We start from the raw sequence: 22988 nt of genomic DNA, 5'->3' as shown, positions 1-22988 counted from the left end.
AGTTTATGTGGACCTCCATCTCTCATCCCTCATCTGTAATCGAGGCCGTCTGGGGAGCGGCTGCCTGGTAAGCATCATCCTCACGTCAATGAGACTCTCAACTGGCGGGTCTTTTATTCAGCGCTGATTGTGAGCGGTGCCGCAGCGGTTATTGATATAGCACTTTAACACAAAATCCCCTCCCCTCGCCTCCGTACTCGGGGCTGTGTGATCACAGCTGGCTATGTCTGCGTCTGGATGTTTTTTTGTGCATGATTGTTTCAACGTTATAGTGGATTAACATCTCGCCCCCCCCCCTCTCTCCCCCTCTATCTTTCTCCACCTCAGGAGCCCGTGATGGCTCTGTCCAGTCTGATGCCAGCAGCAGCCCGTCAGAACAGAGTCAGCTGGGACAGTGTCACCCAGCCTACCCGGTGGGACCACAGGTGGGTGTCTCTCCATGTCTCCTATTGACCTGCACCCAGTGGTGGAAAAATGAACCAATTGTCATACTTGAGTAAAAGTAAAGATACTGTAATAGAAAATTACTCAAGTAAAACTGAAATTCTCCCAGTAATTCTCCTTGATTAAAAGTCTAATAGTATTTGGTTTTAAATATACTTAAGGAACAAAAGTAATTGTAATTGCTAAATTATACTTAAGTATCAAATGTAAAAGTACCAATAATAATACATTCCTTAAATTAAGGGGCACACTCCAGGGGCACTCTCCAACACTCAGACATAATTTACAAACGAAGCATTTGTGTTAAGTGAGTCCACCAGATCAGAGGCAGTGGAGATGACCAGGGATGTTATCTTGATAAGTGTGTGAATTGGACCATTTTCCTGTCAAAATGTAATGAGTAATTTTGGGTGTCAGAGAAAATGTATGGAGTAAAAAGTACATTATTTTCTTTAGGAATGTAGTGAAGTAAAAGTAAAAGTTGTCAAATATAACTAGTCAAGTAAAACGTACAGATATCCCCCAAAAACGACTTAAGTACTACTTAAGTAGTACTTAAGTACTTTACACCACTGGCTGCACCTAAACACATCCCACCAGATATCACTGTATCCCACCAGATACAGCAGAACATGAAAATGATCTCCAAATGATATCAAATCCTCCCCAAAGATAATCAGTTGAGATGTCTTTATGAGCATATACTATAAAGCAGTTTTTTGGTGATCACTTTGTCATCAACATAGAATATATAGAGAGTTGTTTACATTTCCTCTACCCCTTGCCTTCAAGGCCAACAAAACGCACTCCAACCGCAGGCAGCCCTACTAAACAGCTCAATAGGACAGCCAGTGTATGTGATTGGTTTTACTGGGCTGGTGGCTCTGCCCCGTTTAATGAACATTTATCTCATTAGTGGTGTCTCACTGTCACCCCCCTAAACACAGTAGTGTGAACAGCCAGACAGGCAACCAAGCAGGCACAGAGCTTCCCTCCCTCCCTTCCCTTAATGAGCACACTCTCGCGGCACTCAGGGGTTTGAATCCCAAATGACACCCTATTCCCTTTATAGTGCACTACTTTTGACCTGAGCTCCATGGGCCCTGGTTAAAAGTAGTGCTCTATGGAATAAGGAATAGGGTGCCATTTGGGACACGGCACTCAGTGTTACTCAATTAAGGGATCCGCTACTGAATCAATCCTCATCAGGGTAAACAAAAGAGGATATTTGAGGGAAGAGAGACTAACTCACTGAGTTCCCTGCTGAATTATCTAACTCAGCTCAGCAGAATGAGCAGCCGACAACCAGACTGATTAAAACCACACTGTTGATGAGAGACATGATAGCTGTTTAATACACGGATGCTAAACAAGGGTATTAGACCAAATAGAAATGCTTTAGTGCAGCTGGTTGTGCCAGAGCCTACTGTATGAGCTACAAGAGATTGTTCCCCCAACAGTCTCAGTCTAATATATTAATGCTGTCAGTACAGTCTCAGTGAATCTAACACTTTTCAGAAACAAAGGCGCTGCGCATGCCATAACCAATTCTCCTGTTTCGGGATCAATATGTTTTGATAGATCCTCTCTCCGGAGCCGGATATTGTGCGAACAGCCATTATCCGAGGGTAGTTTACCCAACATGAATGTGCCTTCCTCCCCCCGACAAAAGTCGTCTATCTCTGTGATTACTGGCAATTTCTCAGAGCCTGCCTGTGCTGCAGATGGAAGGGCCTGCTGGCCCCTAATGGGCAGAGAGGCAGGGTACCTCATCTAGGTCTAAAGCCCCATCCAGCTCCACCCAGACCCCATCCAGAGCCCAACTCGACCCAGAACACATGCAGAGAGGCAGGGTACCTCATCTAGGTCTAAAGCCCCATCCAGCCCCACCTAGACCCCATCCAGCCCCCATCCAGAGCCCAACTCGACCCAGAACACATGCAGAGAGGCAGGGTACCTTATCCAGGTCTGGATTGCCACCCAGACCCCATCCAGAGCCAAACTCCAACCCAAAACACTTGCCTGCTCCCTTGGAGCCCCACTCCTCCACACTCAGCTGTCAGCCATGCCAACGGCAGTACCACACCATCCCCACTAGACCTGTGTTGGAAAGACAGGCAAGACAAACAAAGAATGGGAAATAATGCCGAACTATTCACACAGACACCCAAAGGAACAGAATGGGTTGTTTACTATAATGCTCTGGCATTTTAAAAGACAATATAGTTTTTACGATCTGGAAAGTGGTGGCGGCCAGAGGCTAGTTTTTCAGTAATCTTCAGTTAAATTAGTACTCACGCTTTGCATGTTTTACCGAAGCAAGTTGGGTAGACAATCAATTTCTAAACTGCCCCCGCCTCTTCTCTTCACAAAAGCCATGAGCCGCCCAGCAACAAACGAGCACAGCCTAAAGACAAATAACAAGGGGTCTTATTTACTCGAGGTGCTCTGAAGCTGGCAGACACGTGCTTGAAATAGTACATCGGCAGTACATTTGATGTATGTAGAATTGTTTTTTAATATCATTCCCTTCCATGTAGCTCTGTCTTCAGTGTCAGGCGAAAGGATCTCATTTAATTTGAAGTTGAAATGAATGTTCAAAGATGTCTTTGATTATCTGCCACTACAATTCAACATGAAATTTACTTTAAAAAACAAGATTAAACATATGTCACTTGCGCTGACAAAATTCCCCCCTTTGTTATTGTCCTTTGATGGTTAGTCTTTGCTCACTCAAATGACTAATTCCTTATTTATAGCTAATGACAAACATAATTTGGAATACGTTCAATGTCAACCAGTGGCACTCCTTTGTGTTATGATTTTCTATAGTACTTCAAAGCAAACTAAAATGGCTCTGAATGTTTTTTTAAACCTGATGAGTATTGACTATTCAAGCAATAAGGCATGAGGGGATGTGGTATATGGCCAATATACCACAGCTAAGGGCTGTTCTTAAGCACGACGCAACGCGGAGTGCCTGGATACAGCCCTTAGCCATGGTACAGTATATTGGCCATATACCACAAACGTCCGAGGAGCCTTATTGCTATTATAAACTGTTGACCAATGTAATTAGAGCAGTGAAAATAAATGTTTTGTCATACCCTGGTATACGGTGTGATATACTACGGCTGTCAGCCCATCAGCATTCAGGGCTCGAACCACCCGGTTTATAATAAAATAAAATAAATAATCATTGTTATTTAATCAGTTTTGTTTACAGGATACAGTTGCTAGCACCAAACCTCTCCCCATGTCATTGACTATCAAAGCTTCGTCGCTGGTCACCTTTTGATCAAAGGTGTAGGTGAAAGAAATACATGAGGAAATTAGAAACATATGTAGGTTTTCTCTTGCCCTGTTGTCTGTTTAAATGCTAGTGTTTCACCTTCCAATCTCTCCCAGCCTCTTGGCTTTAAACCCGTGTAACATCACATTCCTTAAGCTGTGATTGTGTCGGAACTGGTGCTTGCTTTCCTTAGCGCGCCGGGTTATCTTAGTGACACCGCTGTCACCCAGCAGCACCAAGCCTGGAAGTATGGTGGCATGTTGGCACCAGTCGGCCCCTCCGCTCCCTCGCCACAGACGCCCCATTCAAAATAGAAGCAGATAGCTGCCTAGTGCTGTTAAAGTTTCGTGGGCTCAGGCCAGTGTAGAGGAGTCATGCAGAGCAGGAGCAGCACCGAGGTCGCAGGGCAGGCAGGTATACTACAGGCATACAGGAGCCGAGACGTTTAAGGGATGTTTTTTAGGCTGGGCTTGGACACAAAGACACCATGCATTCTTTCTGTCTAGAGGGACACAACCCAGCAGATGTTTTAGGAATGTCGTTTTACACCATGTAAAAGGCTTGTTTCCTCTGATGACTTTATGAGAAGTCTGCATCTGGCAAACGGAAGAAAAATGTCGATGATATCAAGTTGAATGCATATCTGGATGTCACAGCTCTGTAATTCCGGTGGTGCTACAACCTTTTCACACCTTGTGTAAAGAACATGAGTTAAACTCGGGGTCAAAGCACTGTGGCAATAGAAATGTTGTCTGTATATTTGCAAACCCACTCCCTGGTAAGATACATTTGAACTGCTCCTCTACTCTGCCAAATATCTCCTGATCTCCAGATAACATATCTTAGCGTACATCTTAGCGTCTGTGTCTACGACTGCACAGATTCTACTCTGACTAATATTAGTGAATGCGGACATGAGGTCTTCTAGCAAAGGAGGAAAGTGCTGATATTTGCGAAATGACTGATTCTACGGTACAAGAGGTCAAATCAAATCACATTTTATTTGTCACATGCACCGACTACAACAGGTGTACACCTTACAGTGAAATGCTTACTCGCAAGCCCTTAACCAACAATGCCGTTTTAAGAAAAATAAGAGTTAAGAAAAATATATACAAAATAAACTAAAGTAAAAAATAAAAGAGCAACAATAAATAAACAATAACGAGGCTATGTGCAGGTGGTACAGGTACCGAGTCAATGTGCGGGGGTACAGATTAGTCAAGGTAATTGGGGTAGTATGTACATATAGGTAGGGGTAAAGTGACTATGCATAAATAATAGATAATAAATAGCGAGTAGCAGCAGCGTGAGAAAAAAAGGGGAGAGGGTCAATGCAAATAGTCCGGGTAGCCATTTGATGAGCTGTTCAGCAGTCTTATTGCTTGGGGGTAGAAGCTGTTAAGAAGCCTTTTGGACCTAGACTTGGTGCTCTGGTACCGTTTGCCGTGCGGTAGCAGAGAGAACAGTCTATGACTAGGATGGCTGGAGTCTTTGGCAATTTTTAGGGCCTTCCTCTGACACCTCCTAGTATATAGGTCCTGGATGGCAGGAAGCTTGGCCCCAGTGATGTATTGGGCCGTACGCACTACCCTCTGTAGCGCCTTGCGGTCATAGGCCGAGCAGTTGCCATACCAGGTGATGATGCAACCAGTCAAGATGCTATTGATGGTGCAGCTGTAGAACTTTTTGAGAATCTGAGGACCCATGCCAAATCTTTTCAGTCTCCTGAAGGGAAATAGGCACTATCATGCCCTCTTCATAACTGTCTTGGTGTGTTTGGACCATGTTAGTTTGTTGGTGATGTGTACACCAAGGAACTTGAAGCTCTCAACCTGCTCCACTACAGCCCCGTCGATGAGAATGGGGGCGTGCTTGGCCCTCCTTTTCCTGTAGTCCACAATCATCTCCTTTGTCTTGATCACGTTGAGGGAGAGGTTGTTGCCCTGGCACCACACTGCTAGGTCTCTGACCTCCTCCCTATAGGTTGTCTCATCATTGTCGGAGATCAGGCCTACCACCGCTGTGTCGTCTGTTAATGATGGTTTTGGAGTCGTGCTTAGCCACGCAGTCATGGGTGAACAGGGAGTACAGGAGGGGACTAAGCATGCACCCCTGAGGGGCCCACCCGTGTTGAGGATTAGCGTGGCAGATGTGTTGTTGCCTACCCTTACCACCTGGGGGCGGCCCTTCAGGAAGTCCAGGATCCATGTGCGGAGGGAGGTGTTTAGTCACAGGGTCCTTATCTTAGTGATGAGCTTTGGGGGCACTATGGTGTTGAACGCTGAGCTGAGCTGTGGTCAGATCTGCTCAATGGAGGTTGAGGGAGAGCTTTGTACACGTCTCTGTGTGTGGAGTAAAGTTGGTCTATGTTTTTTTTTGTAACATGCTGGTAGAAATGAGGTAAAACGGATTGAAGTTTCCCTGCATTAAAGTCCCTGGCCACTAGGAGAGCCGCCCCTGGAGGAGCATGTATACAGCTCGTTGAGTACTGTCTTAGTGCCAGCATCAGTTTCTTGAAAACTCTCTTGGTAAATAGTGTGGTCTACAGCTTATCATGACATACTCTACCTCAGGTGAACAAAACCTGTGTGTTCATTGTAATGAAATGTAAACCATTCTGCATCCATCTGAGAGGAAAATGCACTGCTCTCATTCAAAGGTTGGAGTTGTATTCCTTTTTCCACACGCCAATGAGCAGCACTGCGTTCCGACTGTCACTCTGGCTGTGGCATGTTTCAAAGCGGATGTCATCAACAAAAACAACAGCATTCATCAGAGCAGCACATTGATTAAAGCACTTCAGTCGCTTGAGTGAAATGAGCGTTACACGTGTGGTTACCTTGTTAACCCATTAATTCCCTCCCAGATGAATTTGATTTGAATATCATAATGTATCTTTATGAATGGCGTGTTCCATATCCCGACACAAGACACTCATAAACCTATGGATGAAATGGAATGTGAATGTGACCTCTCGCTACTATGCATACTAATACATTCATCACCTTCACTATGCCTTTTACTAATGTCAATACATTTTTTGTAACCCAGTGTCTTTCTATTCAGTCTCTGCTGATGGCTCAGCAACTAGCCCAGCAGCTGGCCGGGGGGTCTCCAGGCCTGAACCAGCCCATCCTCATCCCCTTCAATACAGGCGGCCACCTGGGAGGCCAGCAGGGGCTGGTGCTCTCGCTGCCCACGGCCAACATCCAGGGCCTGATGGCTGCAGCAGCCGCACAGGGCATCATGACCCTTCCCCTACAGAACCTGCAAGGTAAGAGGGCTGCTCCGCCAGATAACCTCCCAGAGTGGGAGACTCAATTTACAGTCATTTTGACAGTAATGCGTAGAGACGCATGCATTTGACGTAACAACAGCAGTAATCTTATGTTATAACATTCACCAAAAGTATTTCGTCCTCACACACTGTACGTACCAGTATGTACAGTTTATGCTACACAGGTTATGTGTTACGATTCACACTGTAAAAAATGTCAATCTAAAAAAAAACAGAGGATAAAAAGAGTTTTGGTGGGGGGGGGGGGTTATGTTCCAAATAGCTGCTCATCTTCAACTTTCCTGGAGAAAGAGCCATATTAATTACAGGTCAGCGTTTTGCCGCGCGGCGCAAAAGCACTTTGTGCCTGTTTTCCCTGCGTAAGAGTGCACTGTGCTCTCTTTGCTCTCTTTCCATCCTCATCCGTCCGTCCACGTGGCTGTACTTATCCTCGCCTTTTAAACTTTAATGCCCAAGTGTTCTCTTTTGATCATAGTTGTAAATGGTTTTCATTTTAATGTTTAAAACATTGTCTCTTTTATACCATTAGATTGAGGGATGGCTGGGGAAACCTTCAGTCATGAATGTTGGATGAGAGGGGCCTGGAGTCGCTAATGTAAAAAGATGCCAGGCTGCATGTAAAGCAGTGTGTTTTGGGGTGGAGATTACAATAATGCCAGTGCAGCACAAAGTGCATAGAGAGGAGCCCCCCCCCCCCCCCCCCCCCCCCCCCTCTTCATGTGAGGAAATGGATGGACAGATGGAATGAGTGAGGAAATGGGAAGGAAGGTAGAAGCCCTAATGGACACAAACATGCATAAATAACAACGTGCATCATCGCTATGGGGTGAGCTTTTAATAAACCCCACATCTATCTAGCCATTGTAGCCCCTCCAATGTATCCCGGAGCAATGGATGATAATGGGACCAGAAGGTCTGTCTGTCTCACACTTCAACAACTCACATTGTATGTGGGACAAGCCAGAGGCTGTGATAACCGACTGACAAACACATTGTCATAATGTTGAAGGAACATAACCAACACCTCTCAATCATCTTTTCTTAACAGACGGTTCGGTCCGCAATCCGTTGCTGTACTTCACCATTCGTTGGGTACAAAGCTAAGGAAAGAAATGCCTTCTCTGCGGTTTCTTTTGAAGCGCACAGACGCATTCACACGTTCTCCTCCCATCCCATCTGAGAGGGACGTATTGAAGGGACCTCCGTGGAGAGAAAGTGACACAAGTCAGGAGTGAAGCTAAATGTCTTGACTGTGTCCAGGGGCCTCTGGCCACGCGGCGCCCCTCCACTCTCCCCTGTCGGAGCTCATCAGGGCCCTGCTGACTATGAGGCCTGCTGGCACAGCACCTCTGTCAGGCAGCCCCGGCCTGCCCCCTTGCCCCTGCCCTCGCCCCTTCGCCCCCCCCTACTCACCCCAGTCCCCCTCAGCCCTGATTAATCACACGTTTACTGTTGGCAGTGTCCCTACTCCCTACTGTCGCCTGCAGCGCCCAGAGCTAGCAGCCAGCTCATTTCACGACCTCGGGAGCAAGTGTGTTTACAGCCCTGCTACACCGCACCGTGACACGCTGCTACGCTGGTTAATTAGCGTCAGAACAGACACAGACAACTATTAGCCTACAGTAATAAGACTGCAGGAGGATCTCTGGCTCTATTTAAATCTAATGACCCAGCTAATGATCAGCAAATATGTCTGTTTGACTTGGGGGGGGTGGATTCTTCACAGTATATAGCACAGTTTAGTAGCTACTATAGCCAGGATGAATTCCACTTTTTCCACGCTTTAACAAATGCCCAAATGTGATGCTAAAAAGTATACCTTTTCTGTCAGCGCTCACTGGCTTTTTAATCCGTATTGTTCACCCCATCAGCTTTTTTAAGGTGCTAAACATTCTTACAACTGAGATAAGCAGAGAAATGTGAGAGCCAAGAGGATTCCCGTTAAGCATCTTTGATCACTTATCTCTCGTTAAACACTCCTGGCATTTTGCCTCGTCTAAGATCCTTCTTTAAAATGAATAAAGAGAGAGAGAGAGAGCGAGAGCGAGAGAGAGGGGAGAGAGAGAGAAAGAGAGAGCGGGAGATAGGGAGGGAGAGAGAGGAGTGTGCAGGCTGGAGAGTTGTGAGAGTGAGACAGAGTGATGAATAACCGTCATTGTAATGAGGTTGTGCAGTAAAGTTGGAGCTGCTGCTTAAATAAAATGGAGCAGCAGCAGCAGCATCTTGCCGCGGACACGGTAAACACAGCAGCACCCAATGTAACTTGTTATTTGTCAGAATGATTTATGCCAGGAAACATTCTGTACAAACAAATTCCCATTGAAACTAAACAAGGGAGAAAGGTATCTTGTGTAACAGAGTTTACACTGTTGTACCTGCAAACTAGTTTAGGGTTATGCTGTTTGTCCAATTTTGTGATGATGCATATTGATTAACTGTAATTAACCTAATTTGACGTAATTATTACTATATTACTGTTGTATATTGTATAATTAGATATGTGAATGAAACGAAAAACAGTTGCACAACAAGTAGCTAACTAGATACAGCATTCTTGGAAGTATAGATTACTCACATAAATACCCTGCACTCTTAGAAAAAAAGGTGCTATCTAGAACCTAAAAGGATTCTTCGGCTGTCCCCATAGGAGAACCCCTTTGATGAACTAGTCTTGGTTCCAGGTAAAAACCCTTTTGGTTCGAGGTTGAACCCTTTTCGGTTCCACATAGAACCCTTTCCACAGAGGGTCCTACACGGGACCCCAAAGGGTTCTACCTGAAACTAAAAAAGGGTTCTACCTGGAACCAAAAGTAGTTATCATATGGGGACAGCTGAAGAACCCTTTTGGAACCCTTTTTTCTAGGAGTGTGATAACAATTTATTGGATTCTCAACACAGCTTTATTGCACGTACAGCCTACAGTAATTGGCCATGCAAGATTGCCTTCCTTGTATTGTAAGTTGTAAAGTATCAAAGAAACAGAATTGTAAAAGCTCAATGGAGGGAAATAAATGAAACATCATTGGCCTGCTTCTTTTCTCTATGACTGACTCGACACTAATTCAAGACTCAATTCAACCAAACAAACCCCTTTCTTGTTAATAAGCGTATCCCGTCCTTATTTGTTCTCAGCCCAGGCACCAGGCACCGCGCACATGACATCAGAGACCACAGTTCCAATGGTGAGGTGAGAGTATTGTTCCCCTCACTTGAAACGGCACTCAGGGATCCAGGTAGATAAATGCTGTGCATCCCACTCACCTAGCGGTGCCGCCTAATGAGAAGACATGTCAGTAGCAATCAAAGACATGTCTCCTCCATGGTTTGATGAAAACGTTCAAACACTACCGTTTTCATGTTGTGAGTGGGTGTTAACATGATACAAATTATGGAAATCACTCTGCTCATTACAACACCAAAGGGGTGCACTAGTTAGTCCATGTCAGACTCCATCTCTCCCGCTCAGCTGAATGCAGGTGGGGGTACGCCACCGCTCTTTTAAGAGATTAGCTCACCACAGCACCACAGCTCCCAGGAACCATGGGATTTAAAGTGAATCCCTGTCTATACCCTTTTCCTTACCCCTTTCCACCATTGGTGCATTTCAAACATGCCACTTTGTTTGAACTATACTGTCGTACAATGTGTGTGTGCGCGCGCGCACATTTGCATGTGTGCGTACTTGGCGGCGAATAAAGAGCTCTGTCACATAAACATTTGAGTTTTGAGAATCCTAAGAATAACTAACATTACAGCAGACTGTCATGGTGGTAAAGATGAGCTATGCAAAACGTATAATAGTTAATCTAATTTCAGTTTATGTGACAAAACAAGCAATGTCGAAAATCATAATACAACGAGGGTCTAATCCTGAATGCTGATTGGTTAAAACAACATTCCAGCCGGTGTCTATTCCACAAGTTTCCACCGGCTAAATTGGGCGCCCGAATGGCGCAGCGGTCTAAGGCACTGCATCTCAGTGCTAGAGGTGTCACTACAGACACCCTGGTTCAAATCCAGGCTGTATCACAAAGAGCCGTGCTTGGGGAGTCCCATAGGGTGGTGCAGAATTGGCCCAGGTTTGACCAGTGTAGGCCGTCATTGTAAATAAGAATTTGTTCTGAACTGACTTGCCTAGTTAAATAAAGGTTACATTTAAATAATCTATGAGGTTAAAATGCCTATTTACTCTGTTCCATCTGACTGCACATGGGATTAAAAGGGATCAGCCCAGCCAAGCAATTTATAAACTTGATCTCAGCTATAATCTCACATTTCTTTTAGACTAACATTTAGTTTTCAACAGCGGAGATTTGTATAAATGTTGCTGTCTGTCTCTCCGACATTTGCAACATTGTTTCAATGTTGAATCTCCTGTTGTCCCATAGTAATGAACCGGATGAGACAGCGCTTCTCAGCCAGTTGAAATCCTTAAATCAGCTGGCATCATTTTTATGGAAATATACAAAAAAAAGGTCAATTGAAAAAAGGTGAAACTATCACGTTTCAGGTAAGACCCAAATGCAGACTGTGTCGAAGTAACAATGTTTATTACAGTAACAGGGGCAGGCAAATGACAGGTCAAGGCAGGCAGGGGTCAATAATCTAGAGTAGTGGGCCAAAGGTACAGGACGGCAGGCAGGCTCAGGGTCAGATCAGGCAGAGGTTGGTAATCCAGAGTAGTGGGGCAAAGGTACAGGATGGCAGGCATTCTCAGTGCAGGCAGAAAAGGTCAAAACTGGGAAAAACAGGAACAATCAAGAGACAGGAACAGAGGGGAAAAAACGCTGGTAGGCTTGACGAAACAAAATTAACTGGCAACAGACAAGCAGAGAACACAGGTATAAATACACAGGGGATAATGGGGAAGATGAGCAACATCTGGAGGGAGTGGAGACAAGCACAAAGACAGGTGAAACAGATCAGGGCGTGACAGTACCCCCCTCTAGGGACGCCACCTGGTGACTTACCTTGGCGCATACCTGGTTGAGCGGGAGTGGCGGCGTTGGAACTCAGAGATGAGGCCTGGGTCCAGGATGTCCCAAGCGGAGACCCAGCACCTCTTCTGGGCCATAACCCTTCCAGTCAACCAGGTACTGGAATCCCCTGCCCTGAGGTCAAACCTTCAGGAGACGCCTCACCATGTAGGCCTGTTGGCCGTCGATAAGACGAGGGAGAGGGGTGGGCCTGGAAACAGGAGACAGAGGGCTGTGAGACATGGGTTTACATCTAGACACATGAAAAATAGGAAGTATACGGAGGGTACTGGGCAACAGAGGACGAACAGCAGAGGGGCTAATGATCTTGGAGCAGGGGAGAATAGTCTCGGCTTCATGAGGTGTAGCCGCAGGGCTATAGCGACATGCCAGCGCATCAGGCTTGACATTCTTGGGTACCAGTCGGTGTTGTGAAGCGAAGTGGACCGGACCTTACTGAACCCCTCCCGGAGGTCCTGGCGGAGAAGTCCGGGTCAATTTCCAAGCCCCCAGGAAGACGTCCCGGGGCAGGCAGAGCTGACTTTAGTCAATGAGTGTGGCAGAACGGGCTCCAGAACATGATGGCACCAGTAGACCAGTTAATAGAGGGATTGTGTCGCTGGAGCCAAGATAATCCCAATACCACGGTAACCTGCAGAGACTCAATTAGCAGGAATTGGATCATCTCGCTGTGGTTCCCCGACACTTGTAGGTTGATGGGGGTGGTATGGTGGGTGACCCGGCCTATAGAGCGCCCGTTCAGTGCTCTAACATCCATGGGAATGAAGATGGGTTGAGTTGGGATGCCCAGCTCGGATGCTAGGGTAACGTCCATAAGACTCATATTGGACCCCGAGTCGATGAGTATCTGGAGAGACTTGGACTGGTTGCCCCACAGCAGGGTGGCATGGAGAGGGGGGTGAGTAGGGGGAGATGCAAAATTATCCTTAAGACCCATAAGAGTACTCATTCTAACAAATGAGCTAGGTCTCTTAAAGGGACAGGTAGACACCTAATGACCGGCAGTACCGCAATACAGACAACTCTGGGTGTTAAGTCTGCGTTCGCGTTCGGCTGGAGACAACCTAGCCCTGCCGAGCTGCATTGGCTCGGGAAGAGGTACATCGTCACTCTTCGGAGGCTCTTGGAGGAACTCGGGTAAGCTTGGCTCCTCTCGGGGACGTAGACGCCAGGGACTTCCGGAGTTCATCAGATGCAAGGTGGGATCCTTGAGTGAGCTATCAGACCTCTTCTCCCTTCTACGTTCCCGTTCCCGTCCATCGATCCGGATGGTTAAGGCGATGAGTGAGACGAGATCCACCGGTAGTTCCCGGGCTGCAAGCTCGTGCTTTACTTCCTCCGATAATCCATGCAGGAACGTGCCGAACAGCACTTCCGGGTTCCAGGCACCCTCCGCTGCTAGCGTGTGTAAATCCACCACAGGCAGATTAGCCAGGCGAGGGCCCTCCCGGACATCCGCATGATGAGGTACACTATCTTAGAGCTGTCCGAGAGGAAGGAGGAAGGCTGCAGCTCCATGATGAGGGAACACTGAGCGAGAAACGCCTGACAGGTGCCCGAGTCTCCATCGAAGCGCTCCGGGGGAGGTAAGCGGGGTTCCCGAGAAACCGGGTTACTGAGGGGCTGGGAGGTTACCGTCATGGTAGGCTGCCTAGTGGACAACCCACGGAATTGCTCCTGCAATGTGTCCAATGCTAGGTCGTGCCGTTTGGCCACGTCCTGGAACCCTTCCATCAGACTGTGAAGCAACTCCTCACGCCTACCAATGGTGGCTCCTTGGGAGGAGATGGCATTGGTCAATTGAAAAAAGGTCAAACTATCACGTTTCAGGTAAGACAAGATCCCACAAAAACACAAAGGGGAAATGGCTGCCTAAATATGATCCCCAATCAGAGACAACGATAAACAGTTGTCTCTGATTGGGAAGCATAGCCAGGCCAACATAAACCATTAATCACCTAGATGACCCACCCTAGTACTATCATGCCCCAACCAACATAGAATAAACAGCTCTCTATGGTCCGGGCGTGACAACTATATCTTGTGGAAGGATGGAATAGTATGAATAAATTAATCAAAATAACGTTTTTAATGAAAATATGTCAATCATTATTGGAATACATTGGTAAACTGTTGTATAAAAGTAATAATGCCCTCAACGCCGGTGTTTGGAGGAAATAATGCCACAGTTTGCCGGCCCGAGACGTAGTCGAGGGCTGAACAACACCCGTGCCAATATATCCACCAAACAGCGGCTTCGAGGGAATTATCACTTAATTATACTATCTAAACCGCTGTGAAATATATTTTCAATAACCAAAAGTATTGTATTTTCAGCTGTTTGAAGCTGGTGTACAAAACGGACTAAAAGTAAAAGAAGCAAAAACTAAACTTAAGAAGGGAAGCATAGAAATAGCATACATAGAACAGATCCATCACTTCTTAGTCTTGCTTTCAATGAGAATGACATATTCATAACTCACATTTCAATGTAGATTTGATCGGATCGCCCATAAAGTTACATATAGCAGCTTTGTACGTGTTTGTCAAATTCATAGTGCATCAGGATGGATTATTATAATATCAGACAGAATTGTGAGACTTTATTACCTCCAAGTCCTCTCATACGTCCCCTAGATCAACACCCCTCTCGTAATCTCATCACAATAGAAACTATCCCAGCCCGTCTCCTGTTTAATTCGGAAGCGTCCTCCACCAGTATGTATTCCACGTCGTTCCTTTAATGATTCAACTTTGCTGCGGTTGTAAGGTGACTCGCAGGGGAGGGAGTGGCATTTACATAAATAACAGTGATAAAATGTAGACCTCATACATTTCAAATGTAATGCAACTAGCGACGCCATAAGGAGCAGCTGCATACACTGTCCTGGAGCGATAATTTGATTGATTTGTTGTGACAGCAGCCAAATAATTGAGAGTGAGAGGTGCTGTTGAAGATGAAGAGCAGACTGAGGCAGGTTCGCCCAGGCAATCCCAGCAGATATGACGCCTGGGTTCTCATCTCTGCCATTGATATCAGCTGCCACTAGTTTATTGTTTGGGAAACGTGGGGGGGCGACTGCCTGTGTGACAGTTCAGGGAAAGAAAATAACTCACCAATCAGAATGAGCCAGAGCAGTGTTCAAAAGGTTAGAATCAAACACCCTTTTTTCCCACTCAAGCAGGCAAACACTCGTACACACACGCATACACCTATCCCTTGAGACTTACTATTTAAACCTACATGTTAGTTTTTGAAGCAGAGGTGTAATTCAATTTCACCTCCGAATGTTACATTATTTCAAAACGTTTGTCCTCAATTTGCGGTTGTATTGCAACATCATGCATAGGATCAAATAATACGAGGAATACTATTTATTCTTTCTCCCTGTATACAATTTATTTACGGCTTATGTCTTTAAAAATGGCCATTGTCTGGCATACTCTCCCAGCTTTGCTGGTCACAACATTGACCTGCTAAATCCCAGCTCCTCCACATGTCGTTGTTTGTTTTCAGCTGTGCTGCAGGACAGCGAGTTGCTGGTGGAGCCTAAAGCAGAGAGAAAAAGGGAGAGGGTGAGAGCGAGAGAGAGGGGGGTGAGAGAGAGGGGGGAGCGAGAGAGAGAGAGAAAGGGAGAAAGGGGAGAGAGGGGGGGGGAGCGAGAGAGAGAGAGAAAGGGAGAAAGGGGAGAGAGAGAAAGAGAGAGAGGGGGTGAGAGAGAAAGAGAGAGGGAAAGGGAGAGAGGGGGAGAGAGAGAAAGAGAGAGAGAGAGATGGAAAGGGAGAGAGGGGGAGAGAGAGAAAGAGAGAGAGGGAAAGGGAGAGAGGGAAAGGGAGAGAGGGGGAGAGAAAGAGAGGGAAAGGGAGAGAGGGGGAGAGAGAGACAAAGAGAGAGAGAGGGAAAGGGAGAGAGGGGGAGAGAGAGACAAAGAGAGAGAGAGGGAAAGGGAGAGAGGGGGAGAGAGAGACAAAGAGAGAGAGCACTCTTGATGTCAGTGTAGTAATAACAATGCTAATCAGACATGGCTGTGGCTGCTTCACTACAGCAAGCCCTGACATGTGCCCTTACTGCGGCAGAGAGAGCACTGAGGGAGACATTCTGCTAACATCATGTCATAAACATAGACCCAAGAACTACACATGAGGTACCTGTACTGTATAGGGTGTGATGTGGAGTTCTACATATGCTTTGCACGATAGTAACGGTGTTTGTCGCCTAGCTATTTTGGCTGACAATAGAGGTCTGTGTGGAAGAGTAAAATGCTCTATTCTGACAGAGGTGGTGCAGGGAGGCCTGAAATGACTTGCGATTTTCCAACTGGTATTAAATTAAATCACAAAGTTGGAACACATTCCCTTTACCCTAGCCAGCTCTGATTCGATCAACTGGACTATAACAATACATTACATTACCAGCCTGACTCCTTCTGTCGCCCCATGTTCAGTCAAATATGGAATGAAAAATGGGATGGTGTTAAATATATATGTTTTTTACTTCTTCGATACTGAACTTGTATTTTAGGTAATACAATTATTATTATAATCATCAAGAGATTTTGTTTTTCAAACATTTTTACATTTCCATATTTCCAATATTTCTAGCAAATTACCTCAGAGCCTAGACAGTCGGACAGATGGTTGTTAGCATATACAGAATTACCTCTCACTCTGGTTATTTTCCCTCCAGAAGGTTAACAGAGGATTAGCACCCCTCACACATTAAAGGTCTGCCAGAGATTGCCACGGCACGATTCCTACGCGTTCAGGAACAATCTGTAGTCGAGCATTTTAAATGAAAATTGATTTGTGATTTACATGGTCACTGATAGGAAAATTACCTTACGAAATATTGTAAATGAAATATTAGACAAGGTGCTGTGGTAGAGAGCAGACAGACATGCTAATCTTGTGGAACTGAAATTCCCGCCTGGCAGAATTGGGTGACATTTTACATTTATCTGTGTTCCGCATGACTTGTAATGTTAATGGTCATTTTATGGGACAGAACTGGAATGAACATGGTGTTATCACCGATGGCCTCCAATGTAGAATTGTGTAAAGTAACACAGCTGTGTCCTTTACTTCCTATTTTTCAGTGAGGTGACTTATTGAATGATCTGTCCTCTGTTGTTGAATGTATGCGTTCACCCCCATTTTCTTTTTTTATCAGGCCGTTCAACTCCAAACGTCGTTACAAACACACACCTTTACTGAAGCAAAGGCTGCGAGACTGTAGTGTATTTTACCACAGGGTTGTTTGAAAATTCCTCTTCATGGGTTAGAGGTTTTAGAAGTGTGGAGGGAAAAGTACTGAAAGGCTTCTTTTCCTTCTACCAAGTGAGGATTTTAAAGAAGCTATTCAATCTGAATTTTCCTCTGGGGATACTTACAAAAAAAATGGCTACTGAAATTGGTAACGTTCAGTATGTTTTTGTCAGAAATCCTGAGAAATATATAGTTTTGATTTCTTACCGCACTGAATACTTTTCAAAAGTAATAGATATTTCTTTCATAATGGACAAGCAGCTCAAGCGTTACCGGAATACATAATTTTGTCAATACAAAAATATCAGATTATCAATACAACCCAACACTTTTTCAATACAAATCTACCATCAACTTAATAATAACAGGAAATCAATAAAGACTTATCTACTAATGAGTACTGCTTACACTCACCCCACATTTACTCATTTTAATCAATAGCCGGTGCACTCAACCTTTCCATTCCCTACAGTGACCAGACAGGCATAACACAGGGATTTCAAAGGGGAACAGTCCGGCGTGTTTGAAAAGTAATAGAAACAATTTAGCAGAACAAAGTGTGACTCCGTAAAGAGCATAAGGCTCAGGGGGTCACAAGGATCCAGTCCAGATCACTCTAAGGTCATTATTAACCACGGCTCGCCAGTTCCATGTCTGTGAAACCAGAGAGCCTGTGGTGACAGCAGATAGTGTTGAAACAAACCCCATGGCCATTGGGAGAAGGCTGGTCCGACAGGCTGCTAAAAGCTATCTGTGGTTACTAATTGCTGGCCGGGGCCTAATTGCCTTAATTAATAGGTTTGGTGTTTCAGGGCTAAGACAGGGGAGCTTGTATCAGTGTCAGAGGAGCTCAAAAGCCCAGGAGGTCTGGGGGGTGGTGGGGTCCCTGGGGGCCCATATCTGGATTAACCACAGATACATCACAGATGGATTATATAGTGTTTGAGCAGGATGGCATGTTTAGACCGGAGAGATCCATTACTCTCTGATCATAAGAGAGCATTACTTAGTACATCTCAGGGTAGAGAGAAAACCAATGGTTTCTGTCTCTGTTCACATCGCTCACCCCTCCTGTACTCTCCTCCTCTCCTCCCCCTTCCTCTCCGGTTCCTGAATTATGTGGCTGTAATTCAGAGGGACAAAGTAGATTTAGCACCTTTTCCCACCGACAATGGAGGTTTTGTTCAGTGAGCTCTCACTGTGAAATTAGCCCTGGTACTCTCTTTTTCCGGCTGCAGTGAAATGGTTACAAGACACAGATCAGCCCATAAGAAAATAGAAATGATTCAACAAATCTTCTGCTTTCCCCTCTGCCTGCTCCTCACCCCAACCCCACCTTCCCCTCTCCACTACCCCTTCCTCTTCCCCCATCAAGCACCTGGCAAAGGCTTGTAAGTTTCGGGTGCATGCATTTTTTTCTTCTGATGATATATTGTCCCGGCGGTGAATTTCATTTACTGCTGCTGCCCTTTGCTAAACCTGTTGCTAGTCAGTGAGCATGATAAGCGTATAAGTAGTGCACTACTTCATTCATCATACATCGTTCTGGGCCCTCAAATATCTCATATGCGATTCAGGAGGAAACTACTAAACCGGCACAAATAATCCCTCTAGGAAACAGCTGAGGTTATGTTAAACGCTGCGTAAGAAATATTTTGGATTATTTGCATGTGTAATGAAATATACATTTCTGATGCTTGCATTTTGCAGCGTATTTGCCTTCATTTCGGTTTATGTGCTATGAGATGTATCACAAGTGGTGGTGCTTGTGATTTACATCATAAAGCTCTCATATATCATCTTTGCCTTTGCATTTTGAAATCTGCCCCCCCCCCACCCCCAATCATATCGCTGCTGTGTTGTGTTGTATTAAAGAGCATCACTAATCACAAGAGGCTCTGTGTCACTCAGAAGTCTCCACATCACTGGGGCTGACAATGTTGTGCTGGTGGGCATGTTGTGCTGTGCGAAAGTGCTTACACTCTCCCACAGACAACCAAAGGGAATAATTAAAGACAGAATATGGAGGCAGAAGAATGGAGAGCAAATCCCATTGTTTTGGGGTTATTTCATCCCACTGAATTCTTTCTCTCCTCTCTCTCTCTCTTTCTATTCTCGCATTCCTCTCTCCAAATGCACTGTGGGTAATATGGCACACTTTCAAAAGCTTATGTAAGCGAGGCAGCGTACAACAAAGGGCCTATGATGTCCTACTCATCCCCACATTGTCTTTTCATTATTTTAGAATCATTTCATATCTGGGGGAGTGGGGGAGTGGGGAAGTGGGGAAGTGGGGGAGTGAGTAGGCGAACGAAGCAATGCTTAATAACCCCATAATGTAGCTGCCGGGAAGCTGAGAAGGAGAAATGCTTTTTGAAGGACTTGAAAACAAGCCGTGTGCTCTTATTTCTCCCTCCCTCCCTCCCTCCTCTCTCTTTTCTAACGGCATCATTTCTTTAAACCTCCCACAATCACAACTGTTATCAAAATAATCCCCAATGAAATTCTAATTTAAGTTGAGTAGACTATTAGAGGAGCTCGACTACACTCCATTCCGGGAGCAGTAAATGTTGCCCCTCAATCTCTCCCAGCTTTTACTGTCAGTCAGAGAGCACTCAGTCATCTCCGTGCATCGGGCCCGCAATATTGATTTTTCCACCCACTGAAACAGCCGCATGAACATAAATTTTGCATGAGGCTTTTACTCACGTCCTCCGCCTCGGTCTGACGACAGATGATGGGACCGTGAACGGGCTGTAATAACCCGGCCTGGCCTGCCAGGGCCAACAGGCTTCACAGGGGCTCCAGACTCTCCTTTGTTATCTACCACAGAATGGCAAAAGGCAGAGATACTGTTAGATGGACGATTTACGTCTGATGTGTTCAAGTGGCACGTTCTGTATTACCTCCACCTCTGTCTGAGCCTCCCTTCGGGACGGACTTTTGAAGAGCGAGAGAAGCCTGCTCTGTTCATAGGGAGTTTTCCTACTGTAGGGAATGAGTGGGTTAAGCAGCCATGTCTAGTATTATGTCCGATTGGGTGTTACAGAGAACACCTCAGCGGACAACTGTGATCAGCCGTGTCACTCCTCAGCTGTAGTTAAAGAGCCAGTTGGGATGTTCGGCCATCTTGATTGACTGTACTACTGTTTTGATGTAAGATATTGACCTTTCAGGTGGACAGATACAGGCTATAAAAAAAAATGCTATTCAAATCAATTATAGCAATTAAATATCTACTACGGTGAATCACAGATAAAGTAGGTCCGCTATTATACTGTATCTTTTTACTTATTTGTATTCTAATATCTCCACGGAGAGGACTCAATAGTCAATACTTTCAAATCCTTCCCCTGGGGTGAGAATTCCACAACACAGCTTCATATTGCCTTGCATCACAAAGTGAAAGCGTTATCTGTGGATCCCTACAAGCGGTGCGTTTTACTCTGTAAAACCCCACGGCCCGTTCGACTCAAGTCTCTACTGCTTCCATTTTTTGTAGTGTCTAAACCCCTCCAAAGCGACACTGAAACATTGATATTGTCTACAGTGACTGCAGGTAATATTTTTACACAGTTGGATCTTTTATCTGGTTTTATTTGCCCTGTGTTTATTCTAACCATGGCCAAGGAGCAGCAATCAATTTTTCATGCTCTCAACGTGATTCGTATACCACAGCTACCGAATGGAAAAACTGAGAAACACATTTGTGTTCCCAGATGTCTAGGGCAACCTATGACATTGAAATGTGTTGTGTGACCTTTAGTTCAATGTGTGAGCGTTATCTGTCGTTTCGGTGTTTATAGGATGTAACACCACAATGTCCGGAGCTGAAATTTTAAATCCTCCACTACACAAAATAAAATATGTTCGGTTTTAGTTCGATGTCTATTAAAAAAAGGGTGAAGAGAAACATGTCATTGAAATCTAATGCTGCATGCTAAATTGAGCCGCCATATTGCTAATACCAATAACATTGACTATTTCTCTGGAGTCAGTGCTCTTGCTAATTTACCACCTTGATAAAGTCGCATGGAAACAGCTGCATGTGCAAAAGACGTTTCTGCAAGAAATAACATGTTTTCATCCAGTTTATTAGTCTGAGTGTGCTTCCTCTTAATCCTCGGGGTAGAAATGACCTTCCTCCGTCCATGTTCATAATTGCCAAGTGCCTCGCCGACTAGTCCATCTCTCTCCAGTGGAGTAATTATCCGTGTGGCTCATTGAGCAACCATTCGAGACAGTGCTTTATGTACTCCCACAGTGGGACGTGAGGCAGAGACATAATAGGTCTGTTGTTTCCTCTCATTATCTCCTCTCCTCCTCTCCTCCTCCTCCTCCTCCTCTCCCTTTGCTTGTTCAAGAACCACAGCAATGTTAAGACGACCCCCTAAAATACTGGATGAGTCAGAACATTGAATTTTCATTTACTTCATGAAGGCATCTCTTCAGACCCCCGACTGACTCCTATTTTACTGCAGTCTGCTAATGATGCTGGGAGGAGAGGGGTGAAGATAGAGCGTGGTCGCTTTAAATTCGTTTTTGACCTTTTGATGTTTTATGCCTCCGAACAGTTGAACACATATTGTACCATTTTTCATTGAATGTTGTAGCCTACAATATTCTTATTTTTGTACTTGAAGAACTAACTCTTTACACAACATTAAATTGACTGGACTCCTCATCGTTATGTCTGTGCGATACACACAATACAATGTCAGAAAGAGATTTAGTAAAGAGTTAACCAATGGACTTAACTTTGTGGGTTGAAACCAGACCAGTCAATGTCCTTTTATCTGTTTATTTCTTAACTGTCTCGTTCATGTGGGCTTTGACCTGGCCTTTGCTGGGAGCTGAGTGTGATGAGCATGGATGTAGACACATTGAATGCTTCTCCTTTCAATTATAACATGACCTTTTGCCATTGGTGACTTTCTTTCAATACTGTATATAACAAATACTTGGCCTTTTTCATTATTTCTATACAGTATTTTTTATTGTACCTCGTATGCATGTGTCCTAACTACACACACACACACACACACACACACACACATCCACACACACACACACATATAGTGTGCAGTGCTATAAAAGTAAGTTAACTTGCTTCTCCTTAAAAGTAATTTCTTTGTAAATCTTTATTTTTTGTCTTTATTGTTCCTTATATGTATGGAATGATTTAATATCCTGACTTTCAAAATAGTTACTGCACATATGCATCCTATAGACAGATATGGACAAGTGCACATTACCCACTCACACACACACAAACACAGGGGTGAGCTGTTGTTAACACAGAGGAGAAAAGGACAGAGGCCAAATCAAGCCCAGAGAGAGAACTGCAGTAATGGTGCAGGGACCAGAGAGGGGGTCTGTTGTAATGAGAGAGGTGGCTGCTTCTCTCTCTCATCCTCTCCTGAGCGACACAGGAAACAAAAATAGCATTTTGTTTGACGTACGAGCCGGTTTTGACCTAGCCTTGCGACCTTTGACAATCAGTCTCGCTTTGTACTTCACACAGTCAGGGCTGCAGCAGTCAAAGACGACAGTTCATTTCTACAGTGGTACCGTCCACGCTGAAACAAAGTAGACAAGAACCCACAGTAGGGGTGTCAAACAAATGGGATCCGGCTCACGGGTGGTTTGATTTTGAAAAAACGACCTAAAAACGAACTCAATATACTTT

General features: G+C 45.0%; 1 protein-coding gene across 4 annotated transcripts in view; it reads left to right on the top strand.

Annotated features, from left to right (window-relative positions):
* The window catches only part of LOC129859370 (POU domain, class 6, transcription factor 2-like), a 93498-nt gene that overhangs the window by 20016 nt on the left and 50494 nt on the right, over positions 1-22988 (top strand). For 3 of the 4 annotated variants that reach the window (XM_055929087.1, XM_055929084.1, XM_055929085.1), the window contains 2 exons: positions 328-425; positions 6791-7013. In XM_055929087.1, the coding sequence (XP_055785062.1) occupies positions 328-425; positions 6791-7013 (321 nt within the window). The remainder of the gene's footprint in view (positions 1-327; positions 426-6790; positions 7014-22988) is intronic. The other variant, XM_055929086.1, reaches the window with a different exon arrangement.

This window comes from Salvelinus fontinalis, chromosome 7 (assembly GCF_029448725.1).
Source record: "Salvelinus fontinalis isolate EN_2023a chromosome 7, ASM2944872v1, whole genome shotgun sequence".
NCBI classification, from domain to species: Eukaryota; Metazoa; Chordata; class Actinopteri; order Salmoniformes; family Salmonidae; genus Salvelinus; species Salvelinus fontinalis.
This window is presented reverse-complemented; position numbering and strand designations above follow the sequence as displayed.